This window comes from Equus przewalskii, chromosome 1 (genome assembly GCF_037783145.1).
Source record: "Equus przewalskii isolate Varuska chromosome 1, EquPr2, whole genome shotgun sequence".
Taxonomy (NCBI): domain Eukaryota; kingdom Metazoa; phylum Chordata; class Mammalia; order Perissodactyla; family Equidae; genus Equus; species Equus przewalskii.
In genome coordinates this window covers 31,330,316-31,354,637 of record NC_091831.1, presented here as the reverse complement: position 1 = coordinate 31,354,637, position 24,322 = coordinate 31,330,316, and the positions used below count along the sequence as shown (strand labels likewise).

The window sequence follows — 24,322 nt, the reverse complement described above, 5'->3', positions numbered from 1 at the left end:
GTCCTGAGCTGGGTGCCTTTGTCGCCCCCTACTGGACACCAAGGAGCCTGCTCCACCTTTAGGCTCCCATCGCCTTTGCAGGCGGCAAGGAAGATTGAGAACAGGAGACTGTCACAAGCTCTTTAATAGGACTGCCTTCATGGTCGGTGGTCCTCTTTCTCTAAGAGTCTATGTTTCACTCCCTACAATTACACAGGCCATTGGTCCACACATTCACAGGGGCACTCCTGTGCAGCGATAGGACGTCTTAACCAAACATCAAGGTGCCAGGCAATAAACATCAGGGTTCAGAACACCAGATGCAGCCCAGATGGAGAGAAGGGAAGAAAGAGCAACAAGCAGTTATTTCGTTGCACAAATCCCCAGTGGAGAGAAGGTCTTGGGAAATGTTGACCGCAGGCAGAGGATGGAGCTAGGTATTGGGGTATGGATTGACAGCCCCCACAATAGATCTCCAGGCTGAAGCAGCTACCCCAGGAATTCAAAACACCCACCCATGTTCAGGGATGAGGTACAGGTGAGGGATACAGCCCCAAATGAGCAGCTGCAGAGCAAGTAATCCCCACCCCGCCTTTTGACCTTCTCCAGAGCCCATTAGTACCAACTAGGAACCAGAATATTTTAATTGTGGTCCACCATGCCAGCATCAAGAACCTACAGTCCCTTCGTTGCCTCTTAAATTGACTTTAGGCCCTGCCTGCTGCCAGAGAACGTTCTTAATCAAGTCAGAGGGAGAGAAAACGCTTCCTCAAGGGCCATATTGGAACAACCGCCATGTTCCCACTTTTCCATTCTCTGTCTCCTCTTCCTCATGGCTGAGCGTGAGGGACAGTATGACTCTCTGAATTCGCTCTAATTCAGTCTTGAGTATCTCCAGCTCCAAGTCATGAGGGTCAAAAAAGCTCCCAGCAATAGCGTTTCTCTTCCCATACGAGTTCTCCCCTAATTCATGATAGCACTACAGAGCCGTCCCCTATTCCTGGAACCCTCTTTCCTTCTTTTCCACCTGGCTTCACTTGGGAAGTCCTGCAGCCATCCCAGAAGAGACCTCAAGCGTGACTCAAGAATGTGTCCTGCCTGGAGAGCTGAAGCGTCTCCTGGGGTGCACAGAAGCCACACTAGGTGCACACCCCACTACCAATATTCATTAGTCATTCCCGGAGGAAGAGGAGTGCCCCCCCTTTCAACCTCAGGAGCATTTCCCAATCACTCTGGGAGGCTCCCATCCAGGCTGGGATGACTTTGGATTCTTGAGTTGGTTTCTGCAGAAACGGGACTAACCAGGGTTCCCAACTACTGTACTGCAAAGAAGCGCGCTGCAATGCTAGGTACGCCCCCAGCCCGGCCTGCTGCCTCATCAAAGCCTCCATGTGCCCCCACGGGGCCAAGGAGGGCCCCTGGTTCCCCCGGAATGCCTGAAGCTGGCTTGTCTGCGACAGGCTGAAAGCGAAGAGACCACACCTCGGTCCAGCAAAGGCAGCTAGCTGGCAGCTACGCCGCGCGGGGCTGGCTCCCGGAGCTTTCTGCCACCTAGTGCTGTGCCCGGGAGCTCGGATTCCCTGGGGAAAAAACGCCAGCTCCCCCGGGCTCTTGCCCATCCTGGAAGCGTAGGCACCCGGCCAAGGCCAGTAGCTTCCCCTGCCCGGGCCGGACCTGAGCCTGCCTGGCTGGGTGACTCCTCAGTACCCCTGGCACATCCCGCCTCACCTGCTCCGCTCCCTCCCAGACCCGGTGCCCCCTCCTCAAACAGCTGACCTCCAGCGCGCCTCAACACCTTGCCCGCCACTGTGCGGGCTATGGCCCCCACGCCTCCACTCCCACCTCTCCTTCACCTCCCAGCCCGCGCCCGCCTAGCCCCCGGCCCGCAGGAAAGGCTCCGGGCGCCAGTCGAGTCCTGCGCCTCTTGGCAAGTTGGAAGCCAAGCCGCCGCCGCCGCCTTCGCGGTCTCTGTCTTCCTGGGTTCCCGGGCGGCATCCCCGCCACCCCTGTGGGCGGATCGGGAGGGGCGCGTAAGGCGGGAGAAACTTTCTCCGCCTGAGGGGGTGGGGGCACCGGAGCGGATACTCACGCGGGGGTCAGCGCTCGGAGCCATCCTCGGGCTCTCTCAGCCCCACCGCCTAGGGGCGTCGGAGCGCGGGCGCTCGCTGCCGCCTCTGCCGCCGCCGCCTTCCAGCTCCAGCCCCGGTCCCGGGCTGGCCTCGAGCCTCCCGCCCCGACGCCGCTCGCTCGCTTTATACAACTCCACTCGAGCGCGCCGGGGCTTATGTAAAGGCTGGCGGAGACCCGCAGCCAATGGCGCGGCGGCTGGCGCGAGGGGCCCGGGGGTGGGGGGCGCCCGCGCGGCCAATCGTGGCCCGGGGAGCCCGGGAACCCGCGGAGGGGGAGGGGGCGCCTCCCCGCGCTGATTTAGGAGCCGGGATTGCGGTGGCAGCAGCCGGCAACCGGGCCGGCCCGGCGCGGCGCGGCTGGCGCTGGGGTGGGCGGCGGCGAGGGCGGGCGCCCCCCGCACCCCGCCGCCGTGTCGCGTAACCTTCAGGAAGCAGCGGGGCCTGGCGACTGGGGCGAGCGCGCCTGGCGCGGCGCTGGGGGCCCGGGGCGGGCGGGAAACAGGGGTCCCTCGGGAGGAAGCGCCGGGAAGGAAGGCAAGGGGGAAGGGAGGGCGGCGAGCCCCGGGGCCCCGCGGCCACCCCTGCGCGCGGGGCCGAGGGTGGCGGCGGCAGCAGCGGCGCTGCCTTCCCGCTTCCCCCCAGATAGCGATCTGGCGTCGCCGGGCCGGGCCGGAGCGGCCGCGCGAGCCGCGCTGATGGCGAGATTTCGCGCTGCGGAGCGAGTGGAGAGCCGATCTTTATCCGGCCTGGGGACGTGTCCGAGCGCCTCGCGGGGACTGCTCAGTATGGAGAGCGGAGCTTCGCGATGGCCCCAGAGGGCGGGGAGCGGGCGAGCACAGCTCGGAGATCAGGCGCGGCGGCGGAGGCGGCTGCGGGCAGCGTCTCCTCCCCCCGGTCCCCGCCCGCCCGCCAGCCAGCAGGGTCTCCACCCCACCCCGCCCAGCCCCCGCCCCGGCAGTGCCCGGGCTGAGCCGGGCCCGCCGCTCTGGTCCGGTACGCCCCTCCAGCCTCCCTCACCGCTTTGCTCACAGGTACTACTTCCCCTCCCCACCCCGTCTGCCCCTACCCCGACCCCCAGCCTGCTGCGGTGGGCGGGATGGCCTCGGCCCTCTGGACCAGGGGCCGCGGGTGCTAAATCTGGGAAGAGCGCGCTTGGTCAGCAGTGCCCAAAATACCTGTGTGCGGGGCAGGAAACGGCCTCAGGAGAGAATAGTGAAGTCAAGTTCCTTATTTTGCGCCTAGAATAGAGAGCCTGACACATAGTAGGCGCTCAGTAAGGATTTGCTGAATGAATTTTGAGCTTCCGTGAGAAAGGTCTTAGGCTTTCTGGAAGCTGGGGCACAGGGCTTTGGAAGAGAAAGATCTGGGAATAGGCTATTGAGAGGGAGGTAGCTAGGACTGTCTCCCCATTTATTGATGCCTTTGTGGCCGTCACCCTGGCGTCTGGGCACTTGACTCTTTTAATTAAAATGACTGCAATGTGTTCTTTTATTGAGGGCCCCTGACAGCCCCCACCTGGCCCAAGACCTGGCTATCCCCAGATTTTGAGCAGAACTTCCAGGGCCTACTTTGGGCCCTGTTTTCAGGTCTCTGTGATAGTCCTCTGGAAAGAAATAGCTTTCTTTCTAGCTTTCATAGGCAATCTTTCTAGCTTTTGGGACCCCCATCTAGCTCACTTCTTAACCCTTTGAGGGATGGGGACCGTTTTGAGATCTGGCAAAAACTATTGAATGCTTTCTCTAGAAAAACACACACACATTTACGCACACACACCCCCCCTTGAGTATAATTTCAGGATCATTAGGGACCCCTAGTCTCTTTTGGGGCTCTGCCCAGTGTTAACCTGTTTCACTAGGGGTCTAGGGCAGTGGTTTATAATCATCCTTCTTTTGGGGATCACATAACCCTTTTGAGCCTTTCAAGAGTCTGATTAATGTTATGGTCTGTTTCTGAGAAAAATGCTCACATACTCACACGCATGTTGATACACAGTTTTGGGGCGTTCACTAAATCTAGGACCCCAGATTAAGGACCTTCCCCCAGCAGCAAATAGACTGACCCCGGGCACACCCGATCCCTTGCGGCGTCGTGCCACCACCCTGTCCCGAGGGCATCTGAGTCATGTGGTGATGGCCCTGGCACCTGAGAGATCATCTCTACACTTGTCTCTGATTTTGGTCCCTGCCACCTCCTTAGCGTGGAAATAAGTTGCAGGTTGTCATGTTCTGTCTGATCTATGAGTGTTCCTTAGCCAGAAACTCCAACTCAGGGAGACAGCAAGTGACTGGTAATTAACCAGTTTCACTCAATCCCAAGCATCTGAGCACACCTTTCTTGGTTTGTGTTCTCACCTCTGTCTCTGCCGGCGAAGCTGTGAGCAGCAGCCCCAGCTGTGGAGCCTCACCTCACCTAAACCCGACAGATTTAGTAACCAGCACAGTAATTAGCAGCATTAGCCATCCAGATGTGAACAGGCTCTGTGCACGAAACAGGTCTGTAATGATCTCACGCATTCCTGCAGCTACCCAGGTAAGGGTTTAGCAGGCTAGAGGTGCTGGGAAAGGACAGAGAAATGCAGGAAATGACAGACATTCTCTCCGGGAAGTTCTCCAGAGCATGCAATCTGGTTTCTGCACTTGAACTTGGGAGTGTTGAATTGGTGGGCCAGGCAGTCCTGGTGCTACAATTTCTAACTCCTCTAATGTCCTCCATGTCCATTCACTCAGTTCGTGTCTGTGTCCACTCAGTGCTCCAGCCCTGCCCTGCCCATCTCACTGCAGACATCTTGCCCTCGCAAATTGCCCAGATGCAGCCTGCTTTCTTGGGGTGCATGCACACTGCTATGGACTGAATTATGCCCCCTGCCCAATTCACGTGTGGAAACTTTAACTCCCAATGTGACTGTATTTGGAGATTGAGCCTTTACGGAGCTAAATAAATGAGGTCATAAGGGTGGGACTCTAATCCTTAAGATGGGTGGCCTTATAAGAAGAGAAAGAGACTGGCGAGCTCCCTCTTTCTCTGTACGTATGCAGAAGAAAGGTCACGTGAGAATGCAGAGGTGACCATCGGCAAGCCAAGGAGAGAGGCCTCTGAAGAAACCAAACCTGCCGGCACCTTGATCTGGGACTTCTAGCTTCCAACTGTGAGAAAATAAACTTCGGTTGTTTAAGCCCCCCTGTCTGTGGTATTTTGTTATGGCAGCCGAGCTGACTAAGACACGCACGTTTTGAACACACTCCTCACCCCATCCAGCTTGTTCAGTCTCCTCCCAGTACTTTGACTCCAGCCTTCTCCACTCCAGTGAAGTGTCTCTCCATACGGTCCCCCCACGAACCTTGTCCATTCTTGCCTAGGACACTTGCCTAAAATGTGTCCTCATCTTTTGACGCCCAAACTAAGTCTCACCTCCCGCTTGGCGAACAGCGAGCTTCACCTCTCCAGCTCTCTGGCAGGTCAGCAACATCTTAGCATAACAACTTAGCTCTATTATGCCTGTTGTCCTGTCTTCTCTCTAATAGTTTCTTACACATGAAACGTGGCCTTCCAATCTGAATGGAAGCGCTTCAAGTCCAGAGTCTGTGCCTTATGCTTAACTACCTCATAGAACCCAGCGTGAAACTGGGCACAGAGTGAACATACAGTGTTTGCTGGTTAATTTATTCCAATTAAACATATTTACTTTAAAAAAAAGTACTAGAAACGTTACATGGCACTTCATTTTCTAAAAGCTCAAGACATCGTGTGTGTGTCATTTCAGTCATCTTGAAAGCCCATCGGAGCAGACGTTCTCAGGGACGAGCTCTCTCCTACAGTCCGGGCTCAGAGTCATACAAAGTCAACCCTTGTTTCTCCAAATCAGATTTGCTGTCTTTGGTTTCCTTGTGACCCTCACTGACCCTTTTGGCCATCTCCCCACTCTCCAGAGGGAGAGAGAAAACCAGGGAATCACAGACCTTAGACATGCTTCTGTTCCAACAGATCTGTTCTTCCAAAAGAACAGAGAGGTTGTTCCAGTTCCTCAAGTCCTTATCAGAAGCCCTTGAAGCCAGAGGCGGTGTAGAATTCAGAAAGGTAGGGTACCTTCTGAGACGTCCCTTGTAAGGTCTTGGGCAGCATCTTGTAATCAGCCGCATTAATATTTGTGCAATAAAATTCTTGAATGTTCACACTAGGTGGATGTGAAGCTCAAGCCACCTCAGTGTAGGGCTGGTGGTGTTGCCAGATGAATTTGGGCACCAAACTTGCAAAAAAAAAAAAAAAAAACCCTAAAAATCCACCTCTTGATTTTCAGAGATTTGGGAATTTGGAGTTGCCGATAAGAGATTGTGGAAGGGTATTTTAGGATTGGTTGTCCCCAAAGAAATGAATGTTTTGTGAGGGTGTGGAAATGCAGCAACAGTAGCAAATGAGACACCATAAACTGTGAAAGAAGTGAGGGAGTGTGAGGAAGTCACCTCCTCTCAGACCACATTGCATTGGGATGAAATTGAGTTTCGGATGCACTAGTGTTAACAGTAGCTTATAAGTGGCAGGTGTGCAGAATGGACTTCGGAGGGGAGGAAGTAGGGGCGAAGAAGGAGCTCTTACGGAGAAGCCATAAATGTGGTGGACTTCCAGATGGCCAGAGAGAGTTAGTTCAGCACAGCTTAAAATGGGGGCCCATGCTGCAGCAAGCTTCTCCAGGTGGAGGGAGTGCAGACCTGGGAAAGGGGCACTAGACAAAAGAGGACATTATGGAATCCTAGAAAAGTCTGGTTAGAAAGGTCAGAGCCTCTTTGAGCGGGGAGGAGCCTGGGGGTGGTGATGCAGGTGGATGTTCGAGCAAGATGTTAATCTGTACCTGGATGGCTTGGGTGCCTTGAGATTTTCCCACCCCGTAGTCAAGTGGCTTTGCAATCTGAGGCGCTGGCTGAGAGTGTGATGCAGGGAGAAGGACAGTAAAAGGGAGAGCCATGGTGGGGCCCTGACCACACAGCTCTCTATGCCTGCTTGACTCAGCCAGCAATACCCTCCATGGTAAGGAGGCTCCCAGGAGCCCACGGTCAACAGCGGGGAAGTGTCGTCTTGAATCTTAAGGCTAGCCTTATTGCTGACCTTGGTCCTGCTTTGCCTTTGTTCCCATGTCCTAGTACCTGCTCTTACCTTTTTCTTCTGACAGAGCTCCATCTGGTACCCCCAGCTCCAATACCTGGGTTGCTATCTCATTCTCCCACCCTGGAACCCCATCCCATGACCCGGATGCTCAGGGACTAGGATTCTGGGATCTGTATACTCTACTTCTCTCCCTGTGGCTAAGTCTTTGCCACCTGCTGCCTCACATTTCTGACATCAGCTGCCTTCTTGGGCCTCTGCCAACTGCCTCATGCCAGCTTCCTTTGACATGCCCCTAGCCTGGCTTCAGTTCCTCCAACTACCAGCTGCCAGGACCTCACCAGACCCTGGCCCTGCCTTAGCAGGTAGGTCTTGATCCAGGTTCCAGCCCTCCTGGTCTGGCATATCCAGCTGCCAACCCAGCCAGGTTTCTGACAGACATGAGCTCATGGTCATGGTTTAGAGAAGAAGAAAAAAGACACCGTTAGCAGTTGGGGAGTGGCAGCAGGCAGTTCTTGCTGCTAGTAAATGCCAGGGGCCTCCTGGCCTAGGGGTGCCCTGGCCAGTTTCATCCTAAAGGAAGAGAGAGGAATAGGTGAAAAGTGAACAGGAGGGGAAGGTGACCAGGAGGGAGTAAGTAAAAGCAGGGAAAGAATCAGAAGAGAGAAAGGAAGGGAAGCTGTTGGGAGAGGAAGCAAAGGGCAGGAGAAGAATGTTTCTACTCTGAGCTGAATGTCTAAACTCAGCATGAAGATGTTGTCATCAACAGAGTCAAGCATTGACACAAAAGAAGATGGAAAGGGTAATTGAGCCAGGGGGTGCGTGTGTGTATGAAAGAGAGAGAGAGAGAAGAGAGAGGGAGGGAGGAAGGAGGAGATAGACTATCCAGAAAGTAGGTAGGATAGAAGTGAGGGCTGATAAGAACAAGTGGACAAGAATTGACAGCATCCGGGAAAAGGAATCCATGATTAAAATTTGCAAGGGAGATGATTTATGATCCTTATTTCTGGGTTTGTGGAGCACTCTCCCTCCCCTCACCGCCACCTATCTCTGCACCTCTTGGTTCTTCTCTGATTTGTCCTAAAAATCCAGCCTCATCTTGACACCAAATTCCATTAAAGACAGAATGCATTTCTCACAGGTTCAGCTTCAGGGTCCGGAAGGATTGCTATGACCTGCCCGAGGCAAGGGTAAAATGGCGATAATAAAACCCATTACGGGGCTTTATAAGGAACACGAGAGATAATGTATGCAAGGCACTTAGCAGTGCGCCCGACACATAGTGAGCGTTCCATAAATGATAACTATTGTGGTTCTCTCTTTCCACCAATCTCTGTGCCCAGCCTGTCACCTCCACCTGCCTGTCCTTTCTTTGAAATGCTGCTCATTTCATCCCTTTCTCCTCACTCCCAGACCTTTAGCACCTCACCTTGGTATTCCTACGTGGCAAATCCGTAGGTCTCCCTGCCTTCCTATTCTCTACACCCCAATCTAGAGTAATCCTTTCATTTGTGTAGTGCTTTAAAAAATTAAAAAATCCTCAGTAACACTTACCTGTGAGGTAGACACACAAATGAAGGCTCAGAGAGGTGAGATGGCATGCCCAGCGTGGTACTGCTCATGAAAGGCAGATCTGGGATGCCAATTTAAGTCTCTGGGACCAAAATCAGTGCAACGACCCTTGTCCAGAGAGTCCAGTAAGTAATTGCTTCTTTCATAGTGCTATTTTTGAGGACAGAGACCTGGTTTTATATTTCCCATAAACATCTTTAGAGTCTGGCCACAAGAGGCCCTCAATCAGTGTCCTTGATTTACTTCTGGGCACCCAGAGAAGCGCAGGGTACCCCCTGGCTCAGCCCCACCTCCATTGGTGGAAGGCTGTCTACTCTGCTTCAGGGTTGCTCTGCTCATGCCTCAGAGCAAGGAGCCCAGCCCCGAGCCAGGGCAGTGCACACAGCAGATGAGGGCTGACCGGAAGCAGAGCCAGCACTCCACATTCCGGCGAGCAAGGAGAGAAGCACGAGGCATGACGGCTGTTTAAGTGTAGCTCAAACTAGCAGAGAATGAAAGCAACTCCGTGCTCATTGCAACAGAAAGGAATTGAGATTTCATGAACAGAAGGCTTTCTTCTCCGTGAGAGTTGCGAGATGTTCCAACAAGATTCCTGCAGAGGTTGTAGAAACTGCTCCCCTGGAGGTCTTTAAGAGCCGGAGCACAATTGGCTTTCCAGAGAAAGGTGGATATGAGGCTGAGTGCAAGGCTGAGGCACAGGCGTGGGGAGAGGGCTTCAGGGTGTCTCAGGAGGCAGACAGGAGCTCAAGGCAGGGCTGGGGGCTGTGGCAGGGAGGGGAGGGAGGGGACAGTGGGCCCCAGGGAGGCAGGGGGTCAGAGGGTCAGGCAGCGAGAACAGCCGGAACAGGCGGTAGAGTTCTGAGTAGAGAGCCCCGCAGGCTGTTTGCTGTCTGATCTGTCCAATTACGGCCTGTCGGCTGGAGCCTGCGAGCAGGACAGCAAAGGGAGGCTCATTCTGGATCCTCAGGGGTCAACTGGACCAAAACAGATAAAGCCAAGTATTCTATTGAAGTAAAGCAGGGTGCAGAGGCTGGCCCACCAAAATATCTAACACAAATAACTAGGCCTGAGGAGTGCTCTTCCATGGTGCTCCTTAAACAGGATGTTTGAGGAATATTCTAGGACCACAGATTACCCAGATAAAGGTGCCACATCTTCCTGGAGTATCTGTTTTTACTAGAAGATGCGCTAAGGGCAAGGGCAAGAGGAAGAGCGGTAGGTAATTTAAGAAATTGAAAACGTACTTTTCATTTCGATCAATCTGGACATATCACGGAGTCGAATGCAAAGTCATGCACGTGTGTTTTAGACACAGTGTAAGCCTTGGAAAGACTTTTCAGTCTTCCCTTTGGGTGAGACCCCCAGAGCCCTGGAGTGGGGTGTGATAACCCTTTCTTCTGCTTTTAGAGTCCTTCGATGGAAAAGTCTTCCCAGGTCTGCTTTAATATTTACGGGGCATCATCTAGTGCACTGTCTCATCGGGATGTTCAACAAGCATTAGGCACTTTCTGTGGGTCAGGCCAGGCCCTTTAAGACAGAGAAGTGGGTATTTACATTTTCCCTGCAGTGGAATTGGGGAAGCAGGCCCAGAAAGATGGCATGATCCTTTCGCCCCAACAAAGTTCTCATGTGGCAAAGCAGGGTTAGGGATGTGAGTGCTCTTTCTCGGCACACTGGGCCTGTTTCATGCAGCCCCCTGAGTCCTTCCCCGTGACCCAGCGATTCCGCCCCACATCGGTTCCCTGCCATTAAGCAATTACACAGCGCTCACTGCCATGTGCCCCCTCCGAGAGCCTTCCAGGCAGGAGGGACAGGTCCAGGGCAAATGAGAAGCCCAGGAAATCCAGCTGGTGCCAGTGCCTTTTCTCCCTCTGCCTGGGGTCATCGCATGCTCCACACACACTTAGAGATAAGGACATTAGCACAGAATCACCAGCATCCCCAGGTCACAGGCTGGGCTGGCGGAGTTCCGGCTCAGTGCACAGCCCAGGGGAGTCTGGGATGTGATCAATTCCCTGCACAGCCCAGGATGGATGGGTCACTGGCAAGCATTTATCCAGGGCTTGTTAGGTATGGGCTCCATGTTAGGCCAGTGGGGGAACAAAGATGAATAAGACATTCTCTGCCTTCAAGGAGCTTACAATACAGCAGGGAATTGATGCCCAACTCGTGCAGAAAGAGAAAGAAAGTAGGAACAGGCTGGGGAGTGTGGCCAGCCAGCGACGCCCCTCGTCCTGAATCCTGCAACCTCTGCCTGGGGACTGGGGCCGGAGATGACTCCCTGACATGGTTACTGTACACCTTCCCTCCCCATCTCCATGTGGCTCTCTCCCCCCTCTCTGCTTATCCATGGTGCCCTGGGAGCTCCTCCTTTGTCACATGTTCTTCTTTTTCTACAGTTCCCAGCAGTCGCCACAACCCAAGCTACACGGCCTGTGTTCACAAGCTGGTCTGCCTAAATGGTGCTTTACAAACGATAACAGTGCACACCAAGGCTGTGCTTACATGTGGACACTGTTCACGTGCCTTGACTGCTTTCATCATCCCAGAAAGCCTATGATTCTATTATTATGCCCATTTTATAAATGAATGAGCTGAGGTTAAGTAACAGCAAGTAAGTGGCAAAGCTGAGGCTGTCATTCAATCTCACTTGGCAGCCTTTAGCTGTTCCACACACAGCACCTCGTTTGGGCCTCACAGTGATACCATGGTAAAGGTAGTTGGGGAAATGGGGGCCCAGAAGGATCACATGCATTGCCCAGCTCGATGGGTCTGCAGGTAACGTGGAGACTAGAATTCAGGTCTGACTCTTAGCCTGGGGTTCTTCCCAGTATATTTTGTTGTGAAATCAGAGAATACTCCTTGGATATTTCCAGTAACCCAGTACCCAGCCAGCGTTTGGAGGACTGGGTCTTTGCACTTTCCTGTTAGGTGAACACAAGGACAGGCATGACCAGCAAGGGTGAAACTAGAAAAGCTTGAAAGATCGCCACCTGGTGGCTTCCTCAGTGGTGGCGGCTGAAATTGGGTCCAAAGCCTGCCATGGAGCCGTGGCCCTGGGAGTCCGTGGTAAGCAGCCATAATAGAAGTTGGAACTTATTGACCACTGACTGTATGCCAGGTGCTCTTCTAAACACTTTCAGTGGCTCCTGTCATTTATTCCTCACATTAACCATGTGAGGCTGGTCTGATATCATCATCCCCATTTCAAAGTTGAGGAGGCTGAGGCTCAGAGGTTAAGTAACCTGCTCAAGGTAATGCTGCTGGTAAATCTTAAAGCCTGGGATTCAAATCCAGGTTGGTCTGACCCCAGGGGCCATTTTATTTAACCATTCCTTATCACACTTCCCCACGCCTTGACACATCCGGCCGCTGCTTACCTCTCCTATCTCATCCCACAGCCCCGGCTCCCTGGGCTGCAGCCACTCTGAACTTCTCTCCGGTCTTCAAGCGCATTCTCATGCAGGGCCTTTGCACTTACTATGCCTGCTGCCTGGAATGTTCTCTCAGGTTTACCGATTGCTGGATACTCATCACACAGGTCTCAGCTCATAGAGGTCACCTCCTCAAAGATGCTATTGCAACCATCCATGCAGGGTGCCCCTAGTCAAGCCCAGCTCCTCACTGTCCCATTCACTTGTCGCGTTGCCTTCTTAGTGCTTTGCACTCTCTGAGATTATCTGCGTTCTCTATTTGTATGCTTGTTCGTTGTCTATATTCCCCAGCAGGAATTTCGGATCCGTGCGGCAGGCGCCTTGGCAACCCCAGTGCCTAGGGCAGTGCTTGCCAAGTGCTTGCTCTGTGAATATTTGCTGGATGAGTGGTTGGAAGTGGCAGGGGAGAAGAGGCCCTTTGACCAGTATGTTATGCATTTAGCTCAGAGACCTTCTTATCCCTCCTGTGCTTTCCTGTCATCCTTGCCCCCTTCCTCTTCAGACCCCTCCCTGAACACCCAGGCCCAGAGGTGAACTGAGGCCAGAGCTAGGACTTGGCTTAATTTGACAGACAGGCAGTAAAATATTAGATGCAGTAAAAATAAGAATAAGATGGCTTACATTTCTGGTCCTCAGTACTTGACATAGTTGAAGTGTCTGGGTTTTGTTGGTAGTGGTTGTTGTTAATTCTTGTAATTAGCTTGTATCTTAGAGATACTGCTCTTGGTCATTTCAAAAGAGGCTTAATTGGTCATTCAGGCCTGGAACCCATTCTGTTCTCCAACTTTATTACTTCTTCCACCACGTTCAGAACCTGGCAAGGTAGATTAGCATCTCGGGATTATAAACTGCCTGTTCTCACTCACCCACATTTGGATGTGCTCCAGCAAACAGACTCTGGCTTGTGAATTTGAATCGAGACTCCTGCACTTGGAAGGAGAAGCCCAGACCCGGGCACGATTCCTAACGGCTGCTGGAAATACAAGCAGAGTACAAATGCTTACACAGATGAGTTTATAGCCAAAGACAGAAGCGATCTCAGAAAGGAAAAGCCACGGCGGCTAATGGTCATTAGAGCTTCCTTGATGTAATTTCAGAGAATGTGGAGAGCCACAAGCCCAGTTAGATGAAACCAGGAGAACTGAGGTCTGAGCCAACAGCCCCACTATGGTGATATCGTGAACAACACTGCAGGTGAGCATGGACCACGAGAGGACAGCCAACCTCTCACCTGGGCCTGCCCCTCTCTCACTGTGTGTCCTTCCTGAATCTGAACGAATAAGACAGAGCTGGCTGGTCTTCCAGATTCCCTGCAGCTCTGATGTTCTAGGCCTCTACAGAGCAGCCAGGAGAAAGGGCTGGAGGAAAGGAAGCTAATTGGACTGAACTCCTCCTCTACATCGGGCACTGAGTGGCCGTGGTGGCGTCAGGTGCTCACAGCAGCCCCACTAACATGGTCTCTATTTTGCAGACGAGAAGAAAAATAAAAGGAGGTTAAGTGACATGCTTAAAGTCACAGAACTGAGACGTGATGGGACTTTGCCATAAGGCGTCTGGCATTTACAGACCATCTCCACCAGGTGCTCCAGAATCTCGTTCCTAGAAGTAGCGCTCACCTCCTAAGGAGCACGGCTCTGGTCCGCGCAGTGACGGAGGAACGGGAGAGCAGAGCGGGGTTGTCAGATTTCTTGGTTTATTTCAACACCATTCTCTGGCTCCTAATTAGGCAGCTCAGGGGTGAAAAGCTAACGTGACGTAAGTAATGAGCAGCAGACTTTGTTTCACAGACCGACCCTGGATACAGGACACAGAATGATTCTGTAATTACGCCAGCCAGTGTTTATCGAGAGCCTCCGATGTGCTGGGTACTGACAACAACAACAACAGCTGAGGGCTTGCTCTGTGCTGGGTAGAGGAATGTGCTTATTTCCTGTGAGGGGAGTAAGACAGTCTTCCTATGTTTGATGATTGAGGAGATCAAGTCTCCATCTCTGAGAGACGAAACAAGTACCACAAGGTCAAAACCACCAGAATTGCCATGTTTCTGCTTCTAGGTGGTGGAGAAGGGGTTAACTCACTAAGAAAGCCAAGGAGCTGTATTTTCTGAACGAAAAATCAGGCCACGGTCTGATGCATTGACTGGGGATTGAGCAGGCTCTTCGAAAACTCCAGGGGAAGTTGCTATCAGTGTGGTTCTCAGCATGGTCACCTCCCTCTGGGTACCCTCTCTGTTCCATGTTCCTCACACCACTCTCTGGCTGCTTAAAGCCCTCCCACAAAGACTTATCAGTCTGGCTTCCCTCCCCCCAGAGTATTCTGTATTCCAAAAGTATGACTTCTTCTAATATATGACAAAACTAACCATTCTCAGGCTAAACAATGCCTCCCTCCATTTGTGTGTGTGTGTAAGAACTGAATTAAGATGATTGGTATAATTCATACTAAGATGTGAGTGACTAGCAAGCTGCCCATTACTGGCAGGTATCTGCTTTTAAAGGGAAGCTTGTTTATCCACCAGACATCTCCCCTAATAAGATCCCAGCTGCCTGGCACTCCAGGTTCTGTGAGGCAGGCTCATGGGGGTAAGTGGAAAGAGAGAGACCACTCTCCCCAAGGGCTGTTTTCAGAAGAGAGATGCTTTAACTCCTCTTTCTGATCTCTGATCAGAGTGCAGTGACACAAGCAGAGCTCTTGGAAAACCCAAAAGGCACAGCACCTATCCTATGAGCATCGTCTCACCTTTCAAGACCCTCTCTTCCATGAGAAACCATTTTAATGAGGCTGTAATTTCATAGCGGAATGTTGTAATTAAATATCCTCAAAAGAAATGAGGTTGCAGGTCCCTATCTCCCAATTTATCATAGACTTAATACCCCGAGTTCCTCAGTGTTTAATCAAGAATGTATCCCTATTGTAACCGCATGCAGGCCTTCCAGCCAGGAAGTTGTTCTGAATGTATCATGAAGGTTGCTCTCTGCTCTTGAGATGTTATTCTGTTTACCAAGTTGCAAAATAAATGGTGGCTTCTTAGTCAGAAATAACAAGTTCTCTTTCATCCCCGCCTTCATCCCAGTCACATGGGCCTCTCTCATCCTCAGAGATAAATCCCACGGCAGCTCACCAAGGAGAGAGTAAAGGCTGGGAATCAGCTTATTTTAAGGAGCAAACGTGCTCCCCCTGCTGGCTGAGGGCAGCCAATACACCAGTGTGCTGCAAAATCACAGCATTGTCTTTGGTTGCCCTTGAAACCACAGAATGCGCACACCTACTATGTGCTAGGTGCAGTGCTGAGGGATATAAAGATGAGGAGGACCAGGTCCCTGTCCTCAAAGAGCTTAGAGTCTGGTTGGAAAGACAAAATGTGCATATATATTATACATAATACGTAACACATGATGTGTTACGTTACATGTGTTACAATGTGTTAACATGTATTCATTGCAGGATCATATAGAAGGGAGGAATTACTTCTGCCCGCAGAGATAAAGGAGGCTTCAAGGTGATGACAGCATTTTACTTGCATCCTGAAAAGGCAGTCAGATTTTAGAAAGTGAAGGAGAGAATGGTCAGTGTAAGAAGTCCTAGAATGTTTGGGGTGAAAAATCATGTCTGTTAATCTCCTCCTTTTATAAGTGAGGAAAAAGGAGCTCAGAAAGGCCAAATGCCCTAGGTGTAAGAGACAGAACAGAGCCTGGAACCCACGTCTTCTCACTCCAGCTCCAGGCTCACCAAGAATTCCAGGCTGAGGGAGGAAATGGGGGGGAGGGGGGGGGCGGGGTGGGGAAGGGCTGGCTGTGCCGGGGAAAAGGAGAAAGGAGTCTGAGTCGCAGCCACAAGAAGTTCAACCCCACTTACTGAGGAAGTGAAATGGTCTGGTTAATTTAATTTCCTAATTAGATGGAAGTTCAGCAGAAAGGCTGCATTCTTAGAAATGTTGATTTTTAAAAACTTTCTAAAATGTTTTATCCCACTTTTCTGCCTTAGCAAGCAAAGCAAAGGTAACAGATCCTTCATGGAGAATTCTGGATCGGGCAGTATCTAACAATATTTTCATTGTAGAGAGCATACAAGCAGATAGATACAGACCCTTGGAGGATTTTTAAAAAATCTTTAATAGCAATACACTTGCTTGCCACTTGTCTCTTCATCATCAACTATAAGTATTTAGATTTATTTATTAGAGTGGGGAAATATGGAAAAAATCCGATGAAGTGAGGGTCCTGGCTCACTTTGTTCTGGTTAATAGATGCTTTGTTGGTTTTTTAGGATGGTCCCTGCTGAGCCGCCCACACAGCTCTGCCCTCAGCCTTGCAGGGCTGCAGTGGGCAGTGGGGGGGTCAGCAAGGAGCCCTGCAGAGTTCCTGGGCTTGCTTTGGAAAGGAGTGAGTAGGATATTCCACTGATGATGCTGGCTGGCTACACCCAAACTCTCCCCTCTGGGACCCCCCAGAAAAGCTATGAGCAGTGGCCTTGTCTAAACGGGGGCCTTATGGAATTTGGCTCTCCTGGATGGCCCTCGTGATCCCCACCTTCCGATATTCATACCATGTGGAATTCTCTCCTATGTTACACCAGGATTGATCTGTACAACCAATAAAATACAACATGAGTGATAGGATGCACCTCCTAGGTTGGGTTATAAAAAAGATGTTGCAGCTTCCATCTTGATGACTCTTTTTCTCTCTCAGATCACTTGCTCCAGGAAAAGCCAGCTGCTATGGCATGAACGTCACTATGGAGAGGCCCACATGGCAAGGAAATGAAGCCTCCAGCCACCAGCCATATGAGTGAGCCTGGAAGCAGAACCTCCAGCCCCGGTCAAGGCTTCAGATGACTGCCACTCTGACCTACATCTTGCCTGGAACCTCATGAGAGACCCTGAGCCAGAGCTATCCAGATTCTCGACCCTCAGACCCTCAGTGTGACATAATACATATTTGTTGTTTTAAGTTGCTAAGATTTAGGCTAATTTGTTACACAGCAATAGAGAACTAATACACTAAGCTAGAGACCTCCTGGGCTCTTAGGCTCTGCTCTTCCTCAGAACCCAAGCTGAGTGGATAGTCTGGACATCCTGGAACCTTAAATCCAGAAGGGACTTGGATCTTAGCTAGTCTAGTTCCCTCACTTTACAGATGGGAAAGGAGAGGAGAGAGGGGAAGAGGCTTTGCGTGGAGCCATGCTGAGGCTAAAACTTGGGGCTCCTGATTTGGGCTTCAGCCTTTCTCCCCATATTCCCATTTCCAGCACCTACTCAGTGTCCTTGTTCACTGTTTCATTCATCAAATACATAGAGAATGCCTACTATGTGCTAGGTACTGTATCAGGCCCTAGGGCATTGTAGAGGCTCTGGGCATATGGGGAAATACTGGTCAAAATTTATTTGAATAATACATCATTATTATAATGGATATCTGTTGAATACATGAAGGAATGAGTGAATGAATGAATGAATGAAAAAGACTGGATTACAATCAGGAGACCCACGTGCTAGTCCTCGCTTTCCCACGAATGTCCTACGTCTCCTTTGTCATTCTCTGTGAATGCAGGTTCCAGGCTGGTGTACAATACAAAGACTTAGATTAAGACATAGAATCTCAGACTTTTAGAACCAGAAAGGATCTTGGCAGGCGAGCGATGCTCTCCTTTCCCATTTCCTCTTCCCTTGAAAGTCAGATGAATCTATGGGCCCCTTTAACCACATGCAAAAATACTCTGCATATAAATTTTGGGGGATTCCTAGAACATTTGAAGCCCTCCATGGACTTCCTAGGGATCCATAGGCCATGAACCCCTGATCTGGTCTAACCGTCTATTATTTTAAGTGAGAAGACTGAGACTCAGAGAAAGGAAGTAACTTGCCCCACATCACACAGCAAAGTCTGTGCTTGAACCAGGTCTCCTGAAATCTGGGCCAGCGCTCTCTGCCCACAGAGCCCCAACTTACACGAAGCACACAGGTCATAAGGAAACAAGCTCTGGCTCCTGAAACATGGAACTTTAGGAAATCACACACACATATTTGTTTTCTGTTAATTTCTCTTGAGGACAGACAGAGTGGCTTAAATGACCAACCCTGTCTCCAGCACTAGACTGAAAGGCATTGCTGGATGCTTCCAAAATCGGGCAATTGGAAAGCACTAGAGACGGGACTGGCAGACCCAGGGAGTGTCGAGGATGGCAGAACATGGAGGAGAGCCTGGTGTGTGGTCGCTCAGCAGTAAAGCCCCAGCGATGGGCAGCTTCATTCTGCCCGCTGGCTTCTCCCAGGTGCTCAGGGGCCGCCTCTGCCGTGGAGTGGACAGTCTGCATTTAGACAGGACCTGGTTTCTCACTATCATGTACAGAAGCAGCTCAACATCATGTTGAAGAGCAGGGCTCTGGTGCTAGCCTCCCTGGGTGCAGTGTCATGTTTTGCTACTTTTTAGCTGTGCCACCCTAGGCCTCTAGCTAACCTCTCTCCCTGGTCTGTAAAATGGGGACCATGACAGCCCTTACACCACAGGCTTCTTATGAGGATCGAATGAGTTAGTTTTTGTAAAGTGCTTAGAACAGAACCTGACATACAAGAAGTGCCACGTAAATGTATGACAATTAGGGGCATAAAATCCATACTTCTTCAGGCATCAGTTTTTCTCTCCTGCGTCCTTCAGAACCGAGGCCACTAAACTTGAAAAAAAAGTTACATCTAAAAAATCAATTTATACTTTATTGCAGTATCAGTTGTCTGCAACAACATGCACCTATTGTAAGCGTACATTTAGATGGAGGAGTTTTGATAAGTTTATACACTTTTGTAACCACCGCCACACTTAGCATATAGAAGGCTTCCATCACCCCCCAAAGTTTCCTTGCCTCTCATCCTAGTCAACCCCCTTCACCCCCAGCCCCAGATAATGATGATCGTTGCCACCAAAGATTATGATGACACATCTCTATCAGTAAGCAGGTGTTGAGTTGCCAAAATACATATATGTCTTCCCAATATACGGACACATTTACTTACCGTATTACATATGTCCTGCTGTCATTCTGTGTCATACCCACTAGGAAAGCTTACTTCCTATTTTATCCTTTAGATTAAAAAAAAATGAGAGAAATTATTGAGCAAATGGACAAAATGTGAACAATTGGTGAATCTGGGTAAAGGGGATATGAGAGCCCTTTTTTCATGAAGTTCTTGAAACCTTTCTGTAAATTTGACATTATGTCAAAATAGAGAGTTACAGCAACAAACAGAATAAACTTGAGTCGCACTAGATAGACCCACTAATGAGCACTTGGACCAGATTTTTCCTCAGAATCCCGGGAGAGTTGAGTAAGCCTGCCAAAGTCCGGGCCCCACCCGGCTGGAAAGAATCTGAGCTCCAAGGCTGCTTGGCACCCAGTGAGAGGACCAGAGCTCCTTGGGGCCACGGGCCTTTTGCAAGAGAGGGTCCTTCCAGCTGGCTGAGCCCCCACTGGCCTTTGGGGTAAAATGGGCCATGCTTGAGCTTGGCGGGCAAAGAGCTGGCTCAAGCTGGCAGGGCAGAGGTGTTTGTGAAAACGCTTTGTATCCATAAAGCGCCGTATGTGTATGAGGGCTTAAAGCATCCACATCCTTTAGGGATGAGGCAGCTTAAAAGTGAATAAACACATAAATATGATACAAATATAATATAAAGCATCAGCTAATTATCAGACCACATCTGCTGCTACTTGTTACTGCTCCCTCTGCCACTCACTGGGATGACCAGCTATCCTGGATGGCCTGGGACTGCCCCAACATTAGCACTGAAAGCCCTGCGTCCCAGGGAACCCCTCGGTTCTGGGACAACTGGGACAGGTGGTCACCTGAGAGCCCATTGCTGGTCTTTCGACTACAATGATCGCTTCAGCCGTAGCTGTATCAGTCTGCTCAGGCTGCCCTAAGAAAATGCCATAGACTAGGGGGCTTAAACAACACTTTATTTTCTCCCGGTTCTGGAGGCTGGAAGTCTGAGATCAAGGTTCTGGCTGACTTGGTTTCTGGGGGGAGCTCTCTTCGTGGCTTGTAGATGGCCAGCTTCTTCCTCCGTACTCACATGGCCTTTCTCCTGTGTGCACAGGATGGAGGGGGCTCTCTGGGGTCTCCTCCTCTTATAAGGACACTGAACCTGTTAGACCAGAGTTCCGCTCTCATGACTTCTTTTAACCTTAATTACTTCTGTAAAGGCCCTCTCTCCAAATACAGTCACACTGGGGCTTAGGGCTTCAACAGATGCATGTAGGGGGGACCACCCACCATCCAGTCCAACCATCATCCTCACATCCATATCCATGTAACCAGTCCCTCCCGCTCTTGGCTTTGGCCATCCTTGCCCCATCTTGGGACAGCTCCCCTCACCCAGGCATTCCCCTGCCTTCACTCCCTTCCGCTGCCTTCCCCCCTTCCTTTGGCTCTTAGCGCATTGCTGCTCCATAGGAATGTTCTGTGAATGTCTTTGAACATGCCTTCTCTGGCTGCTTGCCTCGGCCAAGGGAAACCTGGCTTTCATAGAAGCTGGATCTGTGAGCCCAGAAAAGGAATTCCCTAGAACCCTCTCCTATGTGCAGCCTGTCCCCCTAAGTCACTCCCTCAGCTGCCTCCTTCTCTGAGATTGTCATGACAATGGCCATTGCAGCCTGGGCAGCCCACTGGCTGCATGAAGGGCTGCATGGGGGGCTCATGAAGGTTAATGAGGCTCAGGCTGCCAGACCTCCTGGAGGTCACTGTCACCCCCAGTTGTGCCCCAGAGCCCTGTGCTGGCCTCTTCCTGTCGCCGGGACATCATTAGAAATGTTAATTATTAATTATCACTAAAAGCTCGTTTTGCTGCATTGCTGTTCTCAATCGCCCTCGCTCTCTCTCTTTTCCCTCATTTCTCTCTGTAACTGGATCCCTGTTCTGGGGTCTCCTGTTTTTCTTATAGTCCTTTTCCTCCTGTTCCCTCTTACCTGCAGGCTAGGGAGTTGGGGTGTCCTGGGGTAAGGGACAGCCAGGGAGAGGCACCTGGACGCATCCTTGTGCTGTGTCATTCTGGCCAGAGCACCTGCTTCCTTCTTTCAAAGCACTGAGGACTCAAAGACATAGAAACCAGGTGGAATCTGGGCAAGAATTGGGTTCTGATGCTGGGAAATACTTTTGGTGAACCTAAGAATCTTCCATTTCTTCCATCCTCTCTGTGCCTTCAGCTCAGGTGCTAAGGCCCAGTTTTGTTGGCAAACTTGGGGAGCCCCCTAAAGAGATGTCATTTGCAGGAGTCCCTGGAGGGATCTCTCCACCAAAAATGTCTCCTTCACCCTATTATGGTGCCAAACTCCCACCCTTCGGGAAGCAGATTGGATGAGGGGGAGAGCGCTGGAGGAATCAGGCGGCGGCCCGAGCCCGGAGTTCTCACTACCTGCTCTGACTGCTCGGGTCTCCTCTTTTCATCTCAGGCCACATTGTTCAATGAAAAGAATAGGGTTTTGGAGTTCGGAGACTTGGGTTTGAATCCCTGCTGTGCCAGGTACTTGCTGTGTGGCCTTGGTCAAGTTAGATGACCTCTCTGAGCCTGATCATTAAAACATGGCAATAATCTTTCCTTCTCTAGGTTTTTGGGGAGTTAAATGAGATCATGATCTCTAGCCCCTGACATCTTGAGGGCTTAATAAATGTCCATGTCTTATCAATAAAAAAGAGATGAAGACTCCTGCCCATCCTATGTGACGGGCCTGGGAGGGTTGAATTTCTGGGCACTTGCTATGTGCCGGCCACTATTCTATATGCTTTATACATGTTAACTCATTGACTCCTCATCACAGCTCTGTGATGGAGACACTATTATTATCATCACTAGTTATGAAAGAGACAATCAGATAAAAAAGTTAAATAACCCGCCTAAGGTCGTGTGCTGGTAAGACGAAAAGCTGGGTGGCCTTTAGGATAGTTTAGGGAGTACAACTGTGTTGTCCAATAACGTAGCCACTTTCCAGATGTGATTATTGAGCTCTTGATGAGTGGCTAGTCTAGACGGAGATGTACTTTAATTGTACATTATAACCCCAATTTCAAAGATAGTACAAAAAGAGACAGAGAATGTGAAATAGTTTATTGATAATTTTTAATGTCGATTAGATGTTAAAATGGTAGTATTCTGGATATATATTAAGTTAAATAAAATATGCTATTCAAATTTACTTTACCTGTTTCTTTTTCCTATTTTTAGTGTGGCTACTAGAAAATTTTTTTTTTTTTGAGGAAGATTAGCCCTGAGCTAACTGCTGCCAATCCTCTTCTTTTTGCTGAGGAAGACTGGCCCTGAGCTAACATCCAAGGCCATCTTCCTCCACTCTACATGTGGGATGCCCACCACAGCATGGTGTGCCAAGTGGTGCCTTGTCCACACCCAGGATCTGAACTGGCAAACCCTGGGCCGCCCAAGCGGAACCTGTGAACTTAACCGCCGCTTCCCTGGGGCCGGCCCCGAAAATTTTAAATGACATATGTAGCTTGCATTATATTTCTACTGGACTGTGTGGCCTTGAACCCCTGCTCATCACCACCTGCTACATTGTCTCCAGCAGTGAGGGTCTGTAAACACTCAAGTGCTGGGTGGGGACGTGACAGGAAACCCACCACCAGCTCCTAAGTACAGCTTGTAGGGTTTTGTCACTATCGGAGTCTCCTTACCCAGGCACAGCCACCTCTAGAGAAAGGATGCCCCGAGCCTTCTGCTGGGCAGCCAAGGAGCAGCCCAGCAGAGACGGAGTCTTTGACCTTGAGTCTTTACCCACGTCCCTGCCACTCAAACTGGAGAGAGCGACGAAAAGAAAGAGAGCTTGTCCAAGACGTATTTTTGCTTCTCTGTTCCACCCCAGGGTGAGGTGGGGGCTCACGTCTATGTCAACAGACATCCCGGCCGGCTGCCTGGAGACCCCAGCGGCGGGAGGGGGAGGCAGGCTCGGCCGGTGCCCGCCCTCCTCAGGTGACCGCTGACCTGCTCTGCCTGTGGGTTCTCCGGCAGGTCCTTGTATGAGTCCCTCCAGTGGTCGGGAGCTCAGTGCCCCTGTCCGCCCCACTGTGGATCCCTCTGCTTTTTAGAGAACTCTTCTTTTTACGGAACCTCGCTTTACAGAGTGCTTCAATTCCATAAATAACTGCTGGTTCTATTTTCTGGGACTGTGCTTCTCAAAGTTCCAGAAAATGTGGCACAGAGCTCAGTGCCCCCTTCCCCAAGACCTGCTGAATCAAAATCTCAGGGGGTAGGGCCCAGGAATTTGCATCTCTCTCTGTCTCTCTCTTCCTCTCCCCTCACATTTTCTCTCCCCTCATCCACCCCCACACACTCACACACTCACTCTCTCTCTCTCTCTCTCTCTCTCTCTCTCTCACACACACACACACACACACACACACACACACAGTCTCTCGGCTTGGCATCACAGTGCTCAAGATTGTGATCAGTTGCAACATATGATGCCAGTAATTTTTCCTAAAAATAAAGTGGCCTAATTTGCAAATTATTTACTTCTTAAATTACATTGTGCAGATTCAAGATTACTCCTGTAATAATGTTGCTTTTCCTCACTTGCATTCTGGACACTTTCTTGGTTAGAAGAGAAGAGTGCGGTGTTGCTGCCACGTGTCGGGCATTACTCACATACGCACCCATCATATCTCTGCCCAGGGATGTCAGTACCGGTGAGAGGGAAGGATGGGTCAACTATTGTGCTAACATTGAGCGCACGCTCTGGGACTAGCAATGTGCTAAGAACTTTATGCATCTTATCTTATCTGACCCTCCTTCTAATCCTGGGAGGTAGGAACCATTATTAGTGTCATTTTACAAATGAGGAAACTGAGAAGAGAGGTTAGGTAACTTGCTCAAGGTCACCCAGCTGGCAAACAAACAAACCAGAACAAGGTCTTGAATGGGTGGGTAGGTCTGTCTACCCTGGTAGACTGTGATTGTCCCATGACTATTGGAGATGGCTGGCAGACTCAGATAATCCTTGTCTAGGGACCCAATTAAGGCAATCCGGCCATGTCTCCGTGAGAAGCCCCCAGAGTTGTGAAAAACAGAGAGCAAAGCAAAGGACAGGTCATTATTCATGGGACTCTGGCCCCAGTCC

The 24,322-nt window shown here is 50.7% G+C and overlaps 1 protein-coding gene and 1 long non-coding RNA gene across 5 annotated transcripts in view; one reads left to right on the top strand and one right to left on the bottom strand.

Moving 5' to 3' along the window:
- Positions 1-2,999, bottom strand: part of CRTAC1 (cartilage acidic protein 1) — a 144,807-nt gene extending 141,808 nt beyond the window's left edge. For 2 of the 4 annotated variants that reach the window (XM_070609064.1, XM_008526570.2), the window contains exon 1: positions 2,069-2,267. In XM_070609064.1, coding sequence (XP_070465165.1) covers positions 2,069-2,092 — 24 coding nt within the window. In that variant the 5' untranslated portion in view covers positions 2,093-2,267. Of the gene's footprint in view, positions 1-2,068 lie in introns of all 4 variants that reach the window. The other 2 variants (XM_008526569.2, XM_008526571.2) reach the window with 2 other exon arrangements.
- Positions 3,000-3,053: 54 nt separating this feature from the next.
- LOC139081816 (uncharacterized) lies at positions 3,054-5,280 on the top strand. The gene is made up of 2 exons (XR_011537197.1): positions 3,054-3,139; positions 5,144-5,280. It is a non-coding gene; the product is annotated as an uncharacterized lncRNA (long non-coding RNA).
- The last annotated feature ends 19,042 nt before the right edge of the window (positions 5,281-24,322 follow it).